This window comes from Populus trichocarpa, chromosome 12, assembly GCF_000002775.5.
Source record: "Populus trichocarpa isolate Nisqually-1 chromosome 12, P.trichocarpa_v4.1, whole genome shotgun sequence".
Classification (NCBI taxonomy): domain Eukaryota; kingdom Viridiplantae; phylum Streptophyta; class Magnoliopsida; order Malpighiales; family Salicaceae; genus Populus; species Populus trichocarpa.
The window spans coordinates 14,701,170-14,725,236 of NC_037296.2; the positions used below are offsets into that span (position 1 = coordinate 14,701,170).

Consider the following 24,067-nt stretch of genomic DNA (forward strand, 5'->3'; position numbering starts at 1 on the left):
AAATAATGAAGAAGATAAAGAAAATAAGGAAGAGAAGAGGAAGAAAGAAGGGAGAGGAGATGAGAGAGGTCTGATCTCTCTTTTCTTCTTTTACACGTTTTTTTTTAAGAAGCCTACAAAATCTTCTAAAAATACTCTCAACATTATCTCCAATAATAACCACCAAGTCTGGAAATGAAATTATTAAATAATAAAATAGAGTCCTAATATAACAAGGAAAGTGATGTCTTCAACTGAAACTCATGTATCAAGTCTGGAAGCTTCCGAATAAATTACATCATACTAAATTTGTATGCCAAAGAATGTTCCAGCATGTTAGAAATGCAGGTGCAATGGCTTTATATCTAATTTCGACCTTTATGCAGTCATTATCTCAAAACATGAAAGTTGTAGAGGTGTTTTTTAGAGTTCCGTAACATTTTGAATCATCTCAAACGGAGTTCAAATGAAAGAATTACGCATAGATTATGAAACTATGTCAAAATTATTCAAAATCGTCCAATTAACTTTATTTTTTCATTAATGCCTCTATTTGGATTTTAAATCAAAATATAAAAATAACAAGTATATTTAAACATCAAATGAGTATAAAATATGATAGAAAAAATTAACATTTTGCATTCTCATCATGTTCACATAATCTATGTGTGATATGTAGGGGTGTTGAATCAAATTATTGATCAATTGTTACTCTAGATCCATTCAATAAATCATCTCGGTTACCATAAAAAAAACTATATATTGATCTCCAGCAGAATTACCAATTATGTTAAAAAGAAAACCATGATCATTTTTGCATGCAATAATCTTAGCTTTTGGATAAGAATAAGACTATCTCTTTATTTTTCTTAATAACTGGATTCACTAAATTAAAACAAATAAAAACTCTCACGGCATTATTTTATATATTCACATTAAAATATAATATAATTTTTACCATCCCCATGGCTACGCACAGGTTACCTACTAGTAGAACAACAATTGGTGATAAATTTACCAGATTTCGCACAACATTGCATTAAATAGGATCTTCAATTCCATGAGCAATAATTCCACATAGGAGTGGCGTATGAGGAAACAAATGAATTTTCAATAAAACATGCAAGAAATCAAATTCAATAAATTTCGCAGACAAAGAGGACTCGTGAGGAAGGGATGTGGGGAAGGGGCTAAAAGATGAGAAAAGTTTGGGCAAGCTGACACTGTTCTTATTCGTCAAGTATGTGTCAGCACTTGATTGATCGAGTACGACTGCAAGCCAGCTCTCAACGCCGGCTTGCATGCTTTTGCCAGCATGCTCTCTTTCCTTTCTTTATCGTGCGTGTATAGTCAGTCACAAATCTGTTGAAAGTAATTTAATGAAGATCCTTCTCTCTTTCTCTTCCTGCTAAAAAAAAACTCCACTCTCGTGTGTTTACTGTTTGGGAGGGAGGGAGGGAGGGAGGCAGCAGAATTTAAGGATTACAACTTTAAAGCATTGCCTGCCTTGTTTAGGTAAGTAGCAGAGTGTCAAGCCAAAAAGAAAAGAAAAAATTCCTTTAAGATAGAAAAAATACACTATCAAAAAATTAATAAATACAAACAGAAATATTCCATCTACAATGAAAAAAAATAATTAAAACAAAGCTAAAACATACGATGATGTATCATTTAAACCAATGAAATCGTTGGTAAACTGTTAATATTGTTCATCATGTCAATTACAAAGGAAATCACCAACGGAAAATTCAGTCTGTATTTTTCAGAGAGCTCTAGAACTATTCACTTTCTAATTACATTGTTAGTTACTGTTCTTTACAGACAAAATCATTGACGGATTAAAAGGTCGTCAGTGTTATTTGGCGGGTTTCTAAAAAATTTCGATTAAATTGAAAATTTAAATTAAATATTACAGACGAAATCACCGACGGATTGAAAAGTCATCGGTAATATTTAGCGGTTTCTGAAAATTTTTAATTAAATTCAAAATTTAAATTAAATATTATAGACGGAATCACCGACAAAATCATTAAAAATATTAATATTTAATTATCCACCAGTAAAACCGTCGCTAAAACACCCCAATAAAAAACCTAGAATCCCTAATTTCATAACAGAGAGACTTTCTTTCTTCTTCTTCTTCTTCTTCTTCATATGTAAAAAAAATCAACATCCCTTCCTTTATATATATATATATATATATATATATATATATATATATATATATATATATATACACACACACAAAATCAAATGTGATAACCTACTGAATTAAAACTAAATCGAGAAGTTACTTACTCTAAGTACTAAAAAAATCATAAAAAAGTGGTCAAAAGCTGTCTTGAAAATATGGTGATTGTTAAAACAAAATAGAGCTTGAAAATATGAATAGTGAAGCTCCTGAATTTTTATATATATATTTTTTTCTAGTTTCAAACTTTTTTTCTTTTAATTACATCCTTCAATTGTCTAATTAGATGGAATTAGTATTGCAATTATGGTAAAATTATCAAATTAAAAGAAATAGAAATAATAAATTGCAAAACATAAAGAAAATATATGGCTAACCCCAAATTTATGAAAATTTTTATTTTGGTCTAAAAATTTATTTTTTTTCATTTTACAATCCCTAAATTAGGGAGAACGAAGAGAAAATCATTGGAAAACGATAAAAGAGAGAAAGAGAGAAAAATGGATAAGTTCAGTGTCAACGGTTCCCATTCGACAATGAAAGTTTGATGGTGGCGGGTTTTCCATCTAAACATGCCCGAAAAGAATATCATGCTCCCTTTTGATTATTTTTTTTGTTCAGTTGATTTTAGTTTTCTTAGGTGATTTTTAGAGTTTTGAGGTTAGTGGTTGGTATAGAGAGGTTTTTATGGTATTTATTAGGTATTTTTTTTGGTGAAAATGGGTTGAAAAATGATTTTTTAACTCAAAAAACTTCACCTGTGATTTTTTAGCCACTACGGTGATAGTTGGATTCTAAATTGGGTAGTTGCAAGTAACATGTTGTCTACCGTAACAAGCGATGCGTCACCTGTTTTTTTTAATAAGAGATAGATGACATGTCTTTCGCCTTTTATAAAAAAAAAACTAAATATAGCATAGGCACACGAGATTGACCTAGGCCCACGCGCCTGAGCTTTTTTAAACGTTAGCATGTTGGGCCACTCAAGCTCGTATACATGGTCTAACCTTTTTTTTAACCTTAAACATTAAGATTTTGAAAAAAAAAAGATTTATTGGTTTTTTTTTCATTTTTATCCTTTACTATAAGGTTGATTATGAATTGGTTTTTATTTTTTATCATATAATTAAATATAAAAAATATTATTGAACTCATTGGAGTCCATAACTGAGGTCGCAAGTTTGACAAATTAACCCAAATTGACTTGAGTCGATCTAATATGTTCATTTCTTAATATTTTTTTAAAAGATATCTTTTTGTGATTGTTTTTAAAATCCAAACCACTTTTTAGTCGTCGTACAAGTTGCCTTTAGACCCACGCGCATAGCTTCTTTTTTATCCATTGATTTTTTTATTTTTTGTCTTTGAGCTCGCCTAGTCGATGAGATCATTTCAAGACAACTCGTACATGATTTAATTTGAAACTCGAACTAAGTAAAGAGTCGAGTCAGGAGTTTTCAAGTTTGTTCCACTAATAAAGTAGGTTTAATGATAATACTAAAAAAATTTCCATTACTTTAATATATATATTTTTTAACATTCAAGAAAATTTTACTTTGATCCCAGCATAGCGTGAACAGTCATCTATTTACTTCTAAGGATGATCTCTTACTTGAAGAATCACGGCTCATTGGCATCAATTCTTGCGAAACTAAAAATAGATAAAGGATCCATGCTTAATTAGATCCCAATCTTGTTGATTCTTTTTATTAAAAAAAGAGAGGAGAAAATAAGGAATTCTGGTAAGTTGGGAAGAACCTTTCTTGTTTTGTTTTTATATTTTTTCTCAACTCCTATGAAGAACACCGTAGGAAGAATTTGAAAACTTTAAGACATTTAGAAGAATTTAGAGATTATGCATTCTAACCATTATAAGAATTAAAACTAATTTTGAAGTGAAAATAGTAACGAAGGAGGTGCAAAGAATTTGCAAGGATGCTGGGATAAAAAACGAATATGGAAGAAATCAAAATCGAAGACTGATTTGTATATTTTTTAAAGCAAGGACTTTAATGAATTTATTAAAAAAAAATTAGAGTGACTTAAAGAAAAGTAAGAAAGTGTGCAATCAAGAATTAATCTATTTTTTTTTAGAAATGAAGGAATAAAATGTAATTTATTTTTAAATATCAAAACGATGTTGTTTTGGTCAAAAAGATTTTTTTAAAAAAACATAAACAGGTTTTTACCCAAGTTTTTGATCTAGTTTTTTATCGGGTTAAGCTAGGTCATTCCCTCCTCTACTTTTTCTTAAATCCAAATCGATCTAGACCCCGGGTCGATTAGGTTCTAGGTTTAAAATTTATAACTAAAATTATTATACTATTATTAATCTCAACACTTTATATAAATTAAAGTTAAAAAAATATTTAATTATTTTTTTAATATATAAGTTTGACAATAATATGTATTAAAAATAAAATAGATTTTTTGATATTTTATCATGCCTTGCTCATCATTGATCAAGCAAGATACAAACACAATTACTATATTTTATACATTACTATCAAGTATAATCTTATCTTATTCTCTTGTTTTCTATCCTTGTTATTTTTATTTTTATCTTAAAACAATAACCAAATGCTATCTTATAATATAATTTATTAATTGCATTTGCCTGTTAATTCTAATTAGTCTGATAAAATATTTTTAATATAAGCCAAGAAAATTTTCATATAATTAAATATTTATTTGTCATTCTCTCTCTCTCTCTCTCTCTCTCTCTCTATATATATATATATATATATACATATATATATATATATATACATATATATATATATATATATATATGCGTTCCAGAAACTATGGATCAGTTACGGGTCCATTAATGGCCAGAAAAAGCATGGAACCTCCTTCCTTTCATTTGTCGTTGCTTAGAGTATTTGGTTAAGCAAGAACCAACTAATCTTTAACCAGATACAATCGGACTAATAAGAATCTTGCTCTTCTTTAATTATTAATTATTAAAATTATTTTTTAAAAATAAAAAATATTATCTTAATATATTTCTAAATAAAAAATATTTTACATCACTATTATTCTAAAAATACGATGCTACTCTAATTTTCTACCTTTCCTTCTCCAAAACTACTATTTTACTTTGAACTCCTCTTGTTTTTCTTTCTTGGTCACCGCTAGCTTTTATCAATAATATTACTTGATTATCTTGAAAAAAAAATCACAATTATTTTGAATATTGGATAAACATTTGTTCTTAATTATTAATTTTTTTCAATACCATAAACTAATTTTTGGTAAAAAAAAAAGGTTCTAACGAGGTTTTGTTTTATCATTTACTCCTTTTTTGTGTGCTAAATCACTCAAAATTACACTGTATAAATTAATTTATTTTTATTCAAGTATCTCAAACTATTTTTAGATTAAAAAAAAAGGTATTTCTCTTAATTTGAACAGCAGAGAACAATCTAAGAACATATAGCATGAAAACACATGATTTGATATATAAAAAAAAAAGTACTGAACAATGGATTGATTTCTCTCGTCACCATGTCAGTAAGGATTCCATTTTTCATGGGTGGCAGGAACCTTGTTGAATGACGTCATATATCATTTACCATGACGATTATTATTTTTATTATTATTATTTTTTATCTCGAGTTCAATAAAAACAAGAGTTAGTAATTAGGTCTTGAAAAATGAAAAATCAAAAAAGAAAAAGCAAATAACAAAAATAAAATAAAATAAGGAAAAGACGACAAGGGCAAATAGTCATTGGAGCACAGTGTCATCGATTCGATGTGTCCACATCTTACACTGCCAAACAAAAACACTCTCACACACACACACACACACACACACACACTGTAAGTCTCAAATCTCCACTCTCTCATCAATCCCTTACTCATCGCGGGAACTCTCTCTTTCTTACTGTTTTCCCCCACAAAAATAACCAATGGAAAACACAAAAATTAAAAATAGGGTTTTTTTTAATAAATAGTTAGATATATTTATTTTCAACTAAATTAAATTATTATTTTTCCACTAAACCATTAAATAACACAGCTACTAAACTTGGTCGGTTTAGGTTTACTAATAGATGTTAAGAGTTGAGACTGAGTGACCCATCTCTTGTTTGAATTGGGTTGGAAAAAAAAACCTAACTTCAAAATAGCTTTACTCGACCTATTCGACTCAATAGATCTGCCCTCTATTCAATTAAAATAAAAAAAATTAAAATAATATTATTTTAATTTTAATTTTTATAACAAGTTAAAACAATTTTACGTTGGTCATTTCAGGTGAAGTATATGTTTAGTATTATAGTAATTTTTAGGTTGTGGTTGTTTTTTAAAATATTTTTTATTTAAAAATGTATTAAAATAATATTTTTTTTATTTTTTAAAAAATTATTTTTGATATCAGCACATTATCTAAAAATATTAATTTAAAATAAAAAAATTAATTTTTTTAAAATAAAAAAATTAAAAACAGGATAATAATCATGACCCTCTCTAATCATCCAACCAAATACTTAGTGTACGCTTCTTTAATTACTTGTCAAAATCAAAACATCAAATTTTGAAATGTATGGTTTAATAAACTGAAAGGTCTTATTCATTGCAGTTCCACAATCTCTTCCTTTTCTGTTACTTTTACTTTGTTTTGGCTTAGTATGATTTTCATCTCCTTTTCTGGTTTTTCTCTTTTCTCTCTCTTTTTTTTTTCTCTGGAAAATCTCTAGCCCTTTAAATGTAGGGTAGGGATCCGAGTCCAAAAGCACCATAAAAACCCTTTTTGTGAGAGTTACAAAGATGGTGGAGAAGAAGTGTATGTATTTAGAAACTAAGTTTAGTCTTAACGGGAATTGGTGTTTCTTCTTCTTGTTTTAGTTTTGATCTAAAGCCTCCTTTCTCTCTCGTTAGCTAAGGTCTCTAGGGCCCATTCTAAAATGGGTGAAAACAAGGGAGAAACAACCAAGAAACAACAACAACAGCAACTATCTTCTTCTACTTCTCCTTCTCCGAAAGGCCCAATTGAGGAATCAACAGAACTAAGATCTCTACATCATCAGCAGACAACTTCAGCTGTAGTTACTGGTGCTCCATTCATCCCTGCCCCTCTTTTTGTACCAATTGGTGCAACTTCCTCTCCATTTGAGCAACATTTTGAGACAGTAAACCCCAAGAGAGCAAGATACAGTAGTGCACAATGGAAACTATTGCCTTCAGCATCTCAACAACAACAACCACCAACACAAGCTCAAATGGCTACTGTTGTCTCAAGCGAGGCAACCCCATCGCTAATCACAAACCCTACCCAACAAAAACAACCTCGCACAACGGCAGAAGCTTCCTCTTCAGACACAAACTCATCTCCTTTACGCTCACCTGTCCCGTCACTTTCTGCAGCTTCTGCCCAAGAAACAAGCAAGCCAGAAGGAGAACCACATCAACATCAATTTAGGAAAGGAAAATATGTGAGCCCAGTTTGGAAACCCAATGAGATGTTATGGCTAGCCAGGGCTTGGAGGTTCCAGTACCAAGGTGGTTCTGATTTGACTTCAAGAGTTGAACAGCTGCCAGAAACCACTACTGGTCAAGTCACTAGTGGTGATACAGCTATTGCAGTCCAGTCAACAAGAGGGAAAACTAGAGCCGATAAAGATAGAGAAGTTGCAGAGTTTTTGAATAGACATGATGTTCATAGAGATGCAAAAACTGCAGGTACTAAATGGGATAACATGCTTGGGGAGTTTAGGAAGGTTTATGAATGGGAAAGAGGTGATAAGAGAGAACAGATGGGGAAGAGTTATTTTAGACTTTCACCTTATGAGAGAAAGGCACATAGATTACCTGCTTCGTTTGATGAAGAAGTTTTTGAGGAGTTATCTCAATTTATGGGTCCTAAAATGAGAACTCAAAGCAGAGGACCTTCACTCAGTGGTTCTGGTGATGATAGCAGTAGGGGAACCTCTCTTGCTGCTGCAAGAGCTCTCCCTCCACCCCCTCCTTTCAAAGAGGATGATCTCTCACTCTCAGGTATAAATGCATTCTATAACAATGACTCATCAGCGAAAAAGTTGCAATCTTTTGCAGTACTTGTGCTTGTTTTTTCCAAAAGAATGAAACTTTACATGATCTTTGGCAGGAAGGACAAGACAACTGGTTTTGACAAGTGGAGGTGAAGCTTACTTTCATGGTACAAGAGGGAGTTTACTAGGGTTTGATACTGCCGTGGATGCTGCGGCAGGCTCTTCTTCATCTACGAAGGAGCTACGTAGAATTGGTAAAGTAAGAATGACATGGGAAGAATCGGTGAGTTTGTGGGGTGAAGAGGGAGAGCATCATAGAGGGAGAGTTAGGCTTCAAGGATCAAGCTTTTTGAACGCAGATGAACTTACTTTCTTTGATGATTCGATGGTCGCTTGCACCATGGAAGCATTTGAAGATGGTGCTCTTAAAGGTTTTTCTGTTGACAAATTTGTTTCTGGACAACAAATTAAAGTCTTTGGCAGAAGGAAGCCTTCTCCTTCAGCTTCTGTTACTCCTTCTGGTACCTTTATTTTTGTTTTATTATGTTCATTATTTCTAAAGTGGCAGTCTAGGAATCTATATCTCACAGTTTTCAATTTTTCACATGCCAGGTTTCACTGAAAGAGTTCAGCTTCCATTAACTGAACCCTCAATAAGATGTAAGTCCAGTCTCTTTTGGTCTAAGGCTCATAAATTCATCAATGTACATGAATATACACTATTCCCTTTACATGTCATGTCCTTACTAGCTGCCTTTAAGGTCTGTGATTAGAAAAATTAACTACCTTCTTAATTTGGGCAGTTTTAATTTGCTTTGTTATGGATAATTTGTGGAGTAATAACCAACCTTACATGGTGGATACAATTATGTTGTTCTTTGGACAGTACCTCCATGGGAATTTCAGGATCCAACAGAATACTACGTGGGGTGTCTTAGAGTTCCACCAACAACACTTCCAAGTTTGTTTGAGCTTTCATGGTACTTGCAAGAGCCACCTCCTGAAGAACTAAGATTCCCACTTCGAAGAGACGTGTACAGGGACTTACCACAAGGCAAAGAACTCTTCTTCACAATATCCAACGATCCCTTAGATTGTAGAGGTATTACTTATGATATTTTAAGCTCAATTATCAGAACTAACCCTAGTATAAGTGGAGCTACTTCCTCGAGTAGAGACTCTTTCATTGGCGTTTGGGATGATTGCATCAATAGGATCGTGTCCAAGTTTTGTTCTGTTGAGGTTGTTATTGTTAGAAAACAACCCTCTTCACCAATGGTCGATACATTGCAAGATGAGTGGCCAAATGTGACTGGATTTGTTAGAAACTTTTGTTTGTGGAGAGGAGAAGAAACCGACCAATTAAGGGAAGGTCAAGTCGATCCCTCATCATCTATAATAGAGAAGCTTTTGTGGACTTACTTGGACCTCCCCTACATTCTAGGCTACTACGCAGTTGGCTACTCGGTGACATTTTGTGCATTATGTAGATCACAGGATCGTATTATTCGTACTGATCTCTACTCTTTAGACCTTTCTTCACCAGTTGAGAGGCTGAAAGCTCTAGTCCCATGTTATAGAGTTGCTGGATTATTGCCATTACTAGCTGATCGTTGCTTCAACAACTTCAACAATGGTGGTACTTACAAGCAATTAGCTTTCAGTGATTTTGAAAGAGTAGATATGGGTAATGGAAACATCATGGAAATGACGCCAAATACAGTGACAAGATTGTTCTCTAGCAGAAGAAAATGGGCAGCGGTCAAAGAAATATACGACTGTTTGGACCATAGAATCCCACATGCAGAATTCATCTACAGATCATCAGAAAAAGATTTGGCTTTGGTTTTCAAGCCAAGAGGGCTTAAATTCAAGCCAAACAATTGCGAACAACTTGTTGAGGCACTGAAATACGTGACCCAAGCTTTGGTAGCATTACACGACTTATCTTTCATGCATAGAGACCTGAGTTGGGACAAAGTGATGCGAAGAAGCGACAGTGAAAACGAATGGTTCCTTTCTGGCTTCGATGATGCTGTCGGGGCACCACAGCTAAACCCGGTACATGGTATCGGGGAGGCGCGTGGTAGACACGCTCCAGAGATGGGAAGAGGGATGCATGGTGTGAAAGTGGATGTGTGGGGTGTTGGTCACTTGGTGAGGACTTGTGGGTTAGGTCCAAATGGGGTGCCAAAAATACTTAGAGAGTTGCAAAATAGGTGCTTAGACCAGAACCCAGAGCAGAGGCCTACTGCCGCCGATTGTTATCACCACTTGCTGCAGGTGCAGTCGTCTTTGCAGTCATCTTCATCTGGAGTTCCATATTGACCTTGATTGATTGAGATGTGTAAGGGGTCACATGTGTTTGTTCATGTCACCAAAAAAAAAGAAAAATTATTTTTTATAAGCCTGATCTTTCTTTTAATTCATGGGTATTATGTTATGTGGGATTTTGTTAGAATCCCATCCTCAAAAGGTGGGGCATTTTGCGATACAATTTTTTTTTTCTATGTACTTTTATACCTTAAAATTGAGGCATTGAATGTGAGAGGTTAAAGTTGGTTCAGAGATTTCAAGGGGGGAAATGGCGGCTACTGCAGGGGGGGGGGGGGGGGGGGGGGGGGGGGGGGGGCTTTCCAGCAGTTGGCTAAGGCTTTTATCTATCAAATCAGGTCTCTCTTCTTGTTTTTTTTGGTTATTTTCTCGGGAAATTTAATTTAATTTGGTAGCAGGGATGATAGAGCTGATGTGTGTAACAGTGTTTTTCAGTTTTTGAAAGTAAGTTTGGGGTATATCTCGAGATATGGTATCTCTGAGAAATGGCAGGACTGTTTTGTGATGGATTACTATGTTGACAAGCAGAACTGATCAATTGATAGCGCCATTATTGTTTACTATTTTTAACATTTCTTCCCCTGGTTATCGGCTTCCCACGCTTTTCTTGTAGGGTTTAAGATGGAATAGTCATTTTCAGCTTCCATGTCAGGTCCTGTTCTTGATATAAAGATGACAGTGGTTGAAATAGTTTTAGCAGATTAATTGAGCTTTTGCTACTGTTAAGCAACTCGTTTTTTCACTCTGATTTTTTTTTATATATATATTTTTTATATCAATATATATTAAAATCACCACCAGGAAAATATAATGAAAAAGTATTAATTCGATGTTATGAATATATTCTGAAACATATCTAATGTGGATTAAGAGAGTTTTTAATTTTCTGCCTGGCAGATAAAATTAGTTTTTTGTTTTGAAACTAGTATGGCCTAAACCCTAGAATTTTGACAGGGTAAAACCATCCCCCAGCTATATCTTGTAATGACAAAGAAATGAAATTAGTTGCTAGGATTAGAAGGAAAGAGGGATATAACCTCCATTTAATGTAAGTTTAACTTCAGCTTTGAATCTTACTCTTGGCTACGAATTTAGGAATGACCAGTAAACCACTCCAAATGATTATTTTTAGTAGGTTAGAAGAGCATGTGTAAAAGAATTATTTTAATTTTAAAATATAAACTGCAAGGTGTAATTCTTTAATATAATTTTAAGGAAAATATTTTCGAGCTTGAAATTTTATAAATATATTATTATTTTGTGCTGGAATTATTTAATTTAATTAATTAAGAAAATAAGAATGATAGTATTTAAAATCATGATCATTTAATTATAAAAATTAATATGATGTAAAAAATTATATCAAATCAGAAACTTAAACAGATAAATAAAGTCTAATGAGAATGTTAGATGAGTATGGAAAACAAGATGTCCCCATGTTTCAAAGCTAAGGAATTTAAATGTTAGATTTATGTTATGATGATTTTTATTTTTATTATTTTTTAAAAATTGATATATATATATATATATATATATATATATATATATATATATATATATATATATATATGAAAGAGGTTGTCACACAAAACATACCGGGAGAGAATTTTAATGCTAGTTATGTAAAAGGTTAAATGTTAATTTGTCGTCGGACCAAATATATATTTGAGAGGGTAAGAACTAAATATGATACTTACATAAAATGTTTTGGTTTTAGATGAATTAATTGAAGATTGTTTCTCCCCTCTTCTTGCCATGCATGAAGATCCTCTTTGTTCTTCAAAGTTTTTTTTTTTATTTTTTGAATGAAAGTGATTTACTGACCAAAAAGAACTAAAAAGCTAAACCCAATCCTTGCCGTGAAGCTTAGAAAATAAGGAACCTGTCTCGAAGTTAGACTACTTTTCAATTGTAACAAATTTTATACAGCCCCGTTTTCATACATCATTTTTGACAAAAACTTTAGTTAGGCAATTCACTACTGCATTCTTTGTAGCTTCAGACTCGATTGCACTGTAGATTCACACATCATTTTTACAAAAAGTTCTATTATTACGGTAAGCTAAAATATAGGGATTGAAATTGATAAAAAAAGAAACATAAAGGTTGTAAAGGATAAAAAATCAAACAAGGAATCAAAGAGGAGAGAAAAAAAATAAAAGAGACGGAAGAAAAAATATCACCAGCATCATGTCATGATGATTTAGGCTAAACGCACTATCTAGAGATGATGATGAGAATGATAAGAATGATGAGATGATCCTGGAAACACCAAATAAAACCTATTTTGGAGGTAGAATGATACAACACACGCCTCTCCAAGTCGGTAGTTCTCTTCACACATTGGCACATGCTTTATATGCACTAATCTTTTTTTTTTTCTAGTTTTTTTTTTTATATTCAATTCACTAATAACTCTTTAATTAAACCCCGAACCACATTGAACTCATTCAATTTTAATTTCTAAATTGCTAATAACTCTTCAATTAGGATCCAAATCTCATTTGATTTAATCTGTAATTTGATAATAACTCTTTAAGTAAGGCTCAAATCTCATCCCATCCGTGTTAAGATTTTTTATTTTAATTTAGCCTCTTAATCCACGGTCGAATAAGGCCCAAACAAAGAAAAAATAAAGATAGAGAAAGGAGAGAGATAGTTGGTCGCCTAAGTTAACACATTATGGTCTTGTTCATGACTCGAGTGACACATTTGGCATTTATCCTAGGTGAATTGAACATATATAATTCTATATGTTGTCATTTCAATATTAAAACAACAAAAAATATCATATGTTTTTAGACCAACCCACATTTTTCTTTGTTGTCTGAGTTGGTTTTGAACTTACCCAATCAATCGGCTCACGTCGTAACAACTCCTATACGATTTAATTTTAATCTAAATTTAGATAAACAATCACATCAAGAGTTTTCAATATTAGATTATTGGCCTAGGATAAATGACACTGTAAATGAATTTCCCCACAGCTAGCCTATTTTTTTTAGATTTTTTCATGTTCAATGGAGTTTGACCATCATCGACTTCTTTTTTAAAGTATGTCTGTTGTATCTTAAATTTGTATCTACAGCAGCGCGCAGGCAAGAGAACTTAGTATAAATTAAACTTATAGAATATTATATATGGAAGATTACTTAGAATCATCCCATTCCGTAAGCTATAATTATTAGATATTTAATGCATAATAGAGATAGGAAAAAAAGAAGAAGAGAAAATCATATATAATCCCACCAATTAGTTATAAAAAATCCTCTCTCCTATTAAAAAAATTATTTTTGATTTCCTCTCTTAGTTTTCGTTCTTCTCTTTCTATCTGCTTCTCTCTTATGCAGTATTCAGTAATTATAACATGATCATTATAAAATTAATTTCTTTTCATATGACCTTAAACTCCATGATTTTTTAAGAGGGTGTTTGGAATAAAGATTTAGTGAATTATGATTGCTATTTTTTTAATATATAACCCATTTAATGCATACAAAATTACCATTAAAAGAAAGTTTTTCTTGTTTTTTTATGTGAGTTTCACAAAAGAAACCACATTCTATCCCAAACAAACCCTAATAAATTCAACTTCAAACAAGGAAAACCTAATTTGGAATATCATGGGAGCACCAAGTGGGATAAGTGAGAATACGTGAATATCTCGCAAGAAAATCAATAAGAGCATCAAGTTGGTTCGTTAAAAGAAAAAAGTTCAATTTCTTCAAAAATCCTTCGATAAGATGTAAAGAATTGAGAATTGAAAAATATCAATCTAATACATGTTACAAATGTATTATCTCAGTTTCCTTGGTGGGAGAATCTCTACTCGCTCATGTTGCTTCGTATACGAGAAGAAACTCCATCGTGCTGCAAGTGGGGCCATTGTGTTTCCATTGTGGTAATCACTGCGGCACTGCCCAAAAGAAGCCATACATTTGTGTATTGTCAACCCTTTTTAATGTGTGCCATCATAATTTTTTACCCTTTGCAACTGTGTCAGCTGCCAATCGATAGAGAGGGTTCTGCAATCCACAAAAAAGGTCTTCCATATTGCTTGGCTGGTTATGCATCGTGGTAGAGAAATTTTAGATTGGGAAACACAGAATATTGTAAAGCCCCTCCCACGAGTTATTTATTCCTGAAATGAGAACTTTTTGCGATGTGTTTATCTTGCTTTTTTATTTAGATTAAAAAAAAATTTCTTAGCTTACCAAGCCTCCAATCCTCAGTTCATCCCTAGAGCAAGACAGAAATAAGATGTATATTCGGATTGCAAGAACTTTCCTCTCATCTTCTGTTAGAACTTCATCTCTCATTTCTTTTGTAAACTAGTCTTATGGGACTCCGCTCTCTCCAAATAAAAAACTTTGCTATCTTTTTTTGAAAGATTTGATTGATAAATTAAGGGTCCGTATTTGTTTATAAGAAGAGAGGTTACTTCTAATTAGTCCAAATCCAGTTATAAATCCTTATTGCTGAAAGGACTTCTACGTTACAATATACAATCCTTCCTCAGTTTTAATTACCTTTTCTCAACAAATTTGGTACCTCCATGCCTAAGGAGAGAGGGAAGTGCATGGTTAAGCGTGTCTATAAGCTTAAATCTACAAGCCCGAGCCCAGGAAACAGAGGCATGGGCTGAGGTGAATGCCCATTGACACCCCCTCACAAACTCCACCCCCCGATATTACACAAGTTTTCCAGCATTTCTGGAAGATCAGCTTGCACTGAAGATGAGGAGATGTTCAATCTTTAGTTGCAGGCATTCAACAATGATGTTTCTTATGTCTGAGATACATGGTATATTAAGAGCCTGAGCCACCAAATAACTTAGTAGCATTGCATAATCTCAGAACTCCTCAAGTCAGAACTTAGAATTCTGCCCATCTATGTTTTTGTATTCTGACGCATATCTCTCTTCTTATTTCCAAACTTTCTATCTCCTTTCTCTTGTAGGACACTTCCTCTTTCTTGCTCACCGCAAGGATTCTGCCCTCTTCTAGCCGACCTACAGCTGCTGGAAGCCCTTCTCCCGCCAGAACTGTTCTGCCGACCTACTCTTTGATATTGTTTCGTCCGCCAGGTCTGTTCTGCCAACCTATTCTTTGATAATATTAGAAAATAATATAAATTATATTTTAAATAATTTAAATTTTTGAATTGAATAATTTTTTTTTATAGAGGTTGGTATAAACTAGTTACACTCTAACAAAACTGAAGGGGAAGTTATGTATAGTGAAAACAAGAACAAGTGAAGCTTAAAAGCATAATTAACTAGTATTGTGACTCAAAATGAACTTTACAGAACCAAAATGTCACCAAAAGAGTAGTAACTCCAATGGTTTCTAGGGCATAATTGACTTGCAAGCTTAAAAGTGTAATAAAGAGGCCATAAGCGAAACCCATCTTGAAATTGTTGAGAAGAGCACGGGGGAAGGATACCTTCGGCCGGCGGTGTCAAATACTCTGCGAGAGAACACATATCACAGCAACAATCACATAATTTACTCCTAAAGCTCTAAATGACAGAGAAATTGTCTGTACCACATAAAAGTAACCCAACAAGGAATTTCCCCAAAAGAGAGCCCTCCTTGAAAGACTTTAAAACAGTTCCTTGAAGCTCAGGAATTTTTCTGATTATATATATCAACTAGTCTTCCAGGCCTTCCACCCTCTTGCACAGCTCAGATCTTATGGAGATCGATAGGGTGAGAACCTGCAAGCAAAAGTTCCATATTTTCCACTGGAAACACTTCACCGAGGAGCAAAGCAAAATTTGGGCTGCAATGAGAGATTTTGCTACCAAAAGGAGCGAAAACCTATCCTGGAATTTAGAATGTGCAAACAATTGTCAATGAGGCCATATGAGATCTTGAGTACCAAAATGAAAATGTCTCGTTGAGGGGAAAAAAAATGTCATGTTGGATCAAAACAAGGAGGCAGAAATTTATATCTTCACTAGTAAAATTATGGTAGAAAACTGACACCTAGGGAAACTGTATTCAGTTATATTCTTGATTGAGCAAAACGTTTTTCCTTTTTCACGACGTATACACTGCTCATTTTCTAGGGCCTTACTTCACCAGACAATAGCTGAGTAATGCCTGTGACTGATTACTGTGGAAAACTTTATACCCTATTCGCTGTAGTCTTGATGCTTCATAGAAAATCCTATCAAGCTATGGCAAGTCCATCGAATCCGGCTCTGATTTCATAGCAAAGTTCTTAGCACCATATCCCAATAAAATTCTATACCACTAATCTAATTTCAGTTTATATGGTATTCAGAACATGAAAATAAAAAGGGCAATTAAAGCACCTACAAATTTAATAGACTGGATACCTACTTCATACCCGTTCCATTATCAACCTGGAGTCTAATAGCTAGGCGTGTCTTTTCAGAAATTGCTAGCCCAATAGGCCAACATCGTGGGCTAGGGCTGTGTCTGCTACTATTAATTGCTTTAACCAGCTTGCATAAGAGAATAGCAACCAGTGAATAGCGAAGGCCAAAATAGAGGAGGAGAAGAAGAAGAAGAAGAAGAAGAAGAAAAGAGTGCATGAATCATAAACAGAATGAAAGAAGCATGAGAAAAGTTACCAGATCAAACTCTCCCACAAGCTCCAAGGCCTGGTAATGAGAAATTCCAGCCAAATCTAGGAATGACAATTTCATTAAACTCATTGAATCCAATTATAATCATAATCACTCAATTCGATTTGATTGGATTTTTACTCGATTTGTTCCAAGTCAAACTAAATCCGATAAAAACTTGATTTGGTTTCCTTTAGTTAATTCTGGATATAGAATTTACCTTGCCCAGTACTGTTATTACTTTTTAAAAATTTCTTAACTTAACTATCCAATCTTCACTTATAAACTAAACGTTACTTAATAAATACCAAAACAAAATATTTAAATTTTAATATAATAATAATAATAATAATAATAATAATAATAATAATAATAATAATAATTACTTTTACAATATTATACTACAAATCTTGTAAAAACCAATCTAATTTCTAACTTTATTTTATAATTTAAGTTTAATTTATAATAATGATGATTGATTAAGAATATATAAAGTTATTTCTCTTAATACGTATATTTATCAAATACGAAGTAATATATATGATATAAGGTAGTTGGTGTTTTTTTTTTTTAATATATGGTATAAGGTTATTTAACAACTAATAAGCACATCATTCAATATATTATTTATATGAAATGGTGTTTTATTACTCTCCCGGAAAAAAAAAAACATGGAGATAATATATTTATATCTGTATGCTACAATATTCAGAATGAGGATGGGCCTTGAATATATAGGCTTCAACTAAAACAATTGGTGCCTAGCCATTTCATGCAAGCCCTGTAACCCATTGAAGCAGGCCCATTAACAGAAGAGTAACGGATAACAAAACGAATAAATTATAGATAGATGCGCCTATAAAATTAGCATAGTTTATTTTATTATATATTTTTTATTATTATCGTGGGTGTCCGGGCCAGCTTGCGCGTACTTTAACTAATCCCATGAGCTTTGGAGTTAACGACCATGTAAGCCTCCAGTGGCCCTGAGGGGACTCGAACTAGTGACTATTGAGGAGCAAATCAAATGTTTGACCAATTGAGCTACCCCTCATAATTAAATTAACATGGTGTGTATGTGTGTGTGTATATATATATATATATTGATTTGAACTTAGCTCAAATGGGTAGGATTCAAGTACAAAAACTATTTTTTTACCATCACCATATATGAAAAATGAATCTTTCATGGTGATATTCCTACCGATTTGAGCTTGGCATCAAACGGATAAAATTTCAGCTGTTTGGACTTTGCCGAAACGCGCGGTGGGAATTTTTTTTATTTTCACCCTTACCATGGATGTATTAAAAATCTTAGAATACAATAATTCTATAATTACATTAGTTTCTTCTAGACTTGGTAGTACATGCATGTATACATAAGTTATTTTCATCTCATTTCGTCGTTTACCCTCGACAATATCTCCACATATTTCACTACCAAACTAAAATTCCAAAAGAAACGACAAGAAAATAGGAGAAATAATTAAGATTATGTGTATGTGAAAACTAATCATAATTTTTAATTTGTGTGATGGACATGCTGGCACGTAATTATGGAGGAGGATCATAAGTAAATCATCACTTAATTATTATTTCCAAAGATCTGAAACTATGTATCCCAACTCAATCTGATCATGCTTTTCGTCATCATCAACTCCTAATGGCTCTAAATCAGCCAACTCGAACGAGCCAAGAAGTGAGAGCTAATCTTGCAAGTAATGTTGGTTATATATAAATATTATCATTAGATTAACAAAATCAAACTTCATTTTGCACTGTTATTTAAATAATTAATTTAATCTTGTCTTTAAGTGAAAAAAACTACACGAGAAATATATTTAATTTTTTAATCAAGCAGCAAGCACGAAAAATTAAATGGGGGCATAGCCCACGGCATAGTTAAGTGGAATTGATAGAGATATCGTAAAGATAAACTTTTAAGCGTTGATTGGATTAATTAAAAGGGTGTGATTATTGTTTTTTTATAATTAAATAATTAGTGGGGAAACCGTCGAACAGTTGTTTTGTTGTTTTTCATGTTGTTTTATGGGTGACCATTGTTGTAAGTATCACCTTTCTCAGCACTTAATTCTTGTTCAGCTTGATAATGACACGTTTTATAATAAAAACAATTAATGTTTGTCCTCACCGAATTCAAATAAATTTTAAAAAAGTTGTGTTTGCGTGGATATATACGTGTGTGTGTGTGAATGAGCAAATAAATTGATTGTCTTTGTCGACTAGAAGAGAGTGTTTACAAGTATTGTGGATTTTATTTTTTTTAGTGTATTTTAGAAGCATATTTAATTTGAAAATATATTAAATTGATATTGTTTAGTGTTTTTTTGATATGCTGATGTTAAAAAATTAAAAAAATATAAATTTTAATACATTTTCAAATGAAAAATACTTTTAAAAATTACTCTATATTATAATATAAAAGAACATGAAATATCTTGAATTACTCGATTTGCATCTATGTCATTACTCAAATTTATAACATCTTAACTTAAATTATTTTTTCCAATAAATCTATATATTTTGGCAATGTAATATTTCACTTCAAGTGAATTTCTTTGAATTGTATTAAGTTATTGAATATCGATTAGGCTAAAATCATTTGCACTTGTTCTTCAATTAATTTTGACATTAATCTCGCCAAATCAAACCATTTGTCTCTCAAGATATTCGAAAACTTCTATCCAATTAATTATATGCCTCATGACAAGTGCCATTCAGCTAATCAATTAATCAGTAAGCTGCTCGCAGTCAATGTAGAGTAAAATGTTTGATTTAATCAAGTTCAAGAAGAAGAGGGATCAAAGTATTGATAGTTACTCATGGAATAGTTTAAAATTTCTTTAAAGTTAGAATGACAAAAGATTATAAATAAATAAATAAAAAACCACACAGCGATTGCAAATGGGAGACACTAAAGTTAAATTGACAAAAGATTAATCTATGGGATTTGTAATCCACGTGTCAAATTGTGGTTCTAAACTCTTATCTTTTATCATAGGATTTGTTAATGATAATATTTGTCAAGTCAAGATAATTAATTAAGTGTACAAACAAGTAAGTTAAACGTGTGATCGATCAAGAAAGGTGTCGTCAACCAATCAAACGGCTATAAGACAAACAATATTATGATCTAATGGAGGATGATAGCTGGAAAAAGTGTGTAAATAAGTAAATTAAAGGTGTAATCAAGAAAGGTGTCAACCATTCAATGGCAAAGAGACTAACAATTAATACTATGATATAATGCAGGATGATAGCTAGAAACAAGAACAGTGCAGATCAACAAGAAGTGGGTGTATCCATGAAAGAAATCCTGAGAAATGTCGATTAATGAGAGGAGAATATACTGTGATGGGATTACATTTGTCTTCCTCTCCTCATGGGGCTCTATATATGTCGTGGAGATCCTTTTCAGACATATTTTGGAATGGTTTTTAGTTGGTTTAGGAGTTATCATCTATATATATTCTTATGATTATTAAAAATATTAATTGGTTTTTTAGATATTCAAAGTTAATGATTTGTTGCGTAAAAAAAAAGATATTAGCACCCTTAATATAACTTACCTAAGATAAACAACGTTGTTTTTTTTTTATTGGCTATGATCTGATGATGTTTCTATTCTATCGGCTTACTATGATGTGTTTGCTACGATGAACAAACCTTGATTTCTATGTCAAGAACTTGGTCTGGATAATGAAGTGTCCTCAATTATCATTGAGGCTTTTTTCAGGGTGAAATTAGAATTTTTGGCTATTGTGTCGTTCCAAATAATATTTCAGATAAAATTTTGTGATTTTTATCCTTATATTATAAATGGTCTTATAAATTTATTTTTTTCTCGATTTTAACATTTAATATTGGATCCAATTGAATTGGGTTTTGTAATTTTTTTAATTTATTTTTTATGTAGTTATCTTCGTCTCATAATCCAAATCGTGAATTTGATAGATTATCTCGGGTTCACTCATGTTTTTTTTTTAATTGATTTTTTTTTCAAGTTCATCCTTCAATACTGAATTAATTGAGAATTAAGTTTTGTTATTTTTTTTATCCACTTTCTATGGAATTATCTTAATCTCATTGACCTAGTTTATGAGTTTGGTCATTTAACTTAGGTTGACTTTGATTTTTTTTTAATTGAATATTTTTTTTCAATTTCATCATTTAACATTAGATTGTTTTAAAATTGAATTTCATAATTTATTTTAATTTTTTTATGAAGTTATTACGGTTTCATAACCTAGATCATATATTTGACAAATTAACTCACTGGATAGATATATTTAATATATCATTATTTTAATATCTTAAAAAATATCACCCAATATACATTAGAGTTAAAATTTATAATATCTCTTGAAAAAAAAAATACATTAACAAAATCTAAATAATGTTTTTATATTTTAAAAAAATATTTAATTTGCTAATAACCCAGTATCAATCTATTTGACACGGCCTCCAAACCTTAGACCTAGTGGGAACATGTAACTAGGCAATCCAAACATCCACGCGTATAATTATTAGTAAAATGATGACAGTGTCCTTTTAACTGTGTGATAGTACTATGGGAACTCCAGTTTAGGACTGTTTTGTAATTTATGTTTTAACACCTTGTTGATAATTTCAAAGTAAATTTATTTCATCCAGTTATTCTTGTGAAGCTTTCCAGTGAATTCAAAATAAATAAATCTAAATAAAAATCTTAGCTTAATTAAGTTTTATAGATTATTTCTTATGATGTCTCCTTTCCTTACCCTAAATCTAACAAGTTACTATCTTCGAATAGAAAAAATATATGTTCTTGTATTTTTTTATTTTAAAAATACAACATATTATTTTTAGTTTCATCTTCGCTTCTATTTTTTTCGTTTCTATTTTTTTAAGTAAATATATTTATATATTTTTATAACTATTTTTTTATTATGAAATATTAACCAAATGTAATTATGTAGACATTTTTCATTTTGAAAAATGTTGGCAGTGTCCTATAATATTAGCCAGAAAGAATGTTGCATCGTTTAAAGACAAAAACCACTACAAATGTTGCGAGCATTCCCTTTCGATTCTATGATGCAAAACTTCCAAATTTCCAGATACAAGAGAAGAAAACATTAGTTAAAAATAAAATATAATAAAAAAATATATGTAATTCAACTGATAAGATTCTGGATTTACTCTTTAGAAATCACTATTTCGAGTATTACAAATCTCAGGACCACTGGAAGCTTACCTAATTGTTAATTTCAAGATCTTAAAGGATTAATTAATTGAAATATATGTAAGCTGATTGAACACCTACGATTACGAGAATATATATATATATTAGCAGAACCTCAGAGTTAAATTACCACAGGGAATTTCTCTGTCAATCCAAGCAACCTCTTCCTCTGAATCATTCAATTGGTGCGCCATTTCTTCACTTGGATTTATGTGGAGCTTCTTGATCCTACCCCTCATGTAGGGCCTTGGAAACTTTAAATGAAGTAAATGAATCATTTAGTACATGAATGTTACTTGAAGGTCACTGCTGTAATCATATGCAGTAATAATATATTCAAAAGAAAAAGAAAAGAGACCTCGAAAATAATTTTTAAAAAAGGTTTCATTCAAGACCCAGAAGTATTCTTCAATTGTGTCACTCTACATCCATGTCCATTAATCTTTGCAATCGAAACTGCATATTTACGCAACGAAATGACACCGTTTTCAATATCATTTAATCTTTCTTGTTTAAAGAGAGTGATAATTTCAGATGGGTTTCAGTTAAGAACTACATGATACATATGGGATCCAATTGAGAAGGGTTTCATGTAGGGACTACAATGTTAATCATTTGATATTTGGGGGACTAACTTTAAGATGTGTGATGACTTATGAAAAATTGTACTCATATCCAATTTGACCATTCTTGGAAGATTTTAGGGATGGGGGACACAAGTGGAACACATCAAAAGTGATAAGAATTTTTATTTCATATTTTTCTCTCATACTTGTATCTATTTATCTATAAAGTAGATACCATTGATATGATCTCACTAATTACAGCTTGAATATCATAAAAATTTTCGCTGCTAAAGAGAAAAAATTAAATGGAGAAGCAGACACAAGTGGAACACATCAAAAGTAATAAGAATATTTCTATCTGATATTTTTCTCTCATACTTGTATCTATTTATTTTTATAAAGTGGATTCTATTAATATAATATCACTAATTATAGCTTGAGTATCATAAAATTTCTTGTGGCTGAGGGAGAAACCAAAGATATCCTATTAATTACTCTTTATACTTATTTTGAAGAAAGAAACTGACACTAAAAGAATAAAAGCAATAAAATTCATTACCAAAAGTGATAAGAATACTCTATGTAGAATTTTTCTCTCATATTTATATCTTTTTAGTTTTTTAAAGTAAATTATAGGGAGTACCTAATAGAATATCTTTAGTTATTTTTCGAGTATTATCAAATTTCTCGCTCTTTCTTGTGCAACCTTTATTTTACTAATTAATGCACAGGATTAGCTTTTCAACGTCAATCTAAAAAGAAAAATGTAAATTTTTTTTTTAAAAAAACCAAATTAATAATTTGTTCGGTTTGTTTTGTCTTCTTGACATTAGGGAGGCTATATATCCTCTCTACATTTCTTTGTGGTATTGATTTTTTTTTTTGGGACTTGTCAATTTGTCCCACATATTCAGTCCTTCGCATCCACATGCTTGATGAAAAGGCCTTTTTGGTGCTTGCAGGGAAAGTAATTTTGCGTGCACGTTGGGAAATTTTTTTTTGGCTGATTCTGCTATCACTCTGAAAGAATTGATGTATCAACAAAGAAAGAAAAATAAATAAATTAAAGAAAGAATAATTTATTTCGTTACAAAGACTACTGTTAGCTTTGTTATTTTGAGCACCTTTAGCGATGATTTCGGCTTTTCGAATTATTTTT

General features: G+C 31.7%; 1 protein-coding gene across 1 annotated transcript; it reads left to right on the forward strand.

Annotated features, from left to right (window-relative positions):
- Positions 1–6,897: 6,897 nt before the first annotated feature.
- LOC7482128 (uncharacterized) lies at positions 6,898–10,576 on the forward strand. Its single transcript, XM_002318817.3, has 4 exons — positions 6,898–8,172; positions 8,282–8,686; positions 8,778–8,825; positions 9,052–10,576. Exons 1-4 carry the CDS (start codon positions 7,083–7,085, stop codon positions 10,491–10,493), a joined length of 2,985 nt encoding a protein of 994 aa, XP_002318853.2. The 5' UTR covers positions 6,898–7,082; the 3' UTR covers positions 10,494–10,576.
- The last annotated feature ends 13,491 nt before the right edge of the window (positions 10,577–24,067 follow it).

What these genes read in the sequence shown, in the direction of transcription:
- LOC7482128 (XM_002318817.3), top strand. Translation starts at nt 7,083, where the DNA reads ATGGGTGAAAACAAGGGAGAAACAACCAAGAAACAACAACAACAGCAA. An exon ending in GGATGATCTCTCACTCTCAG is followed by an intron (nt 8,173 to 8,281) that starts GTATAAATGCAT and finishes GATCTTTGGCAG; the next exon opens with GAAGGACAAGACAACTGGTT. An exon ending in AACTGAACCCTCAATAAGAT is followed by an intron (nt 8,826 to 9,051) that starts GTAAGTCCAGTC and finishes TTCTTTGGACAG; the next exon opens with TACCTCCATGGGAATTTCAG.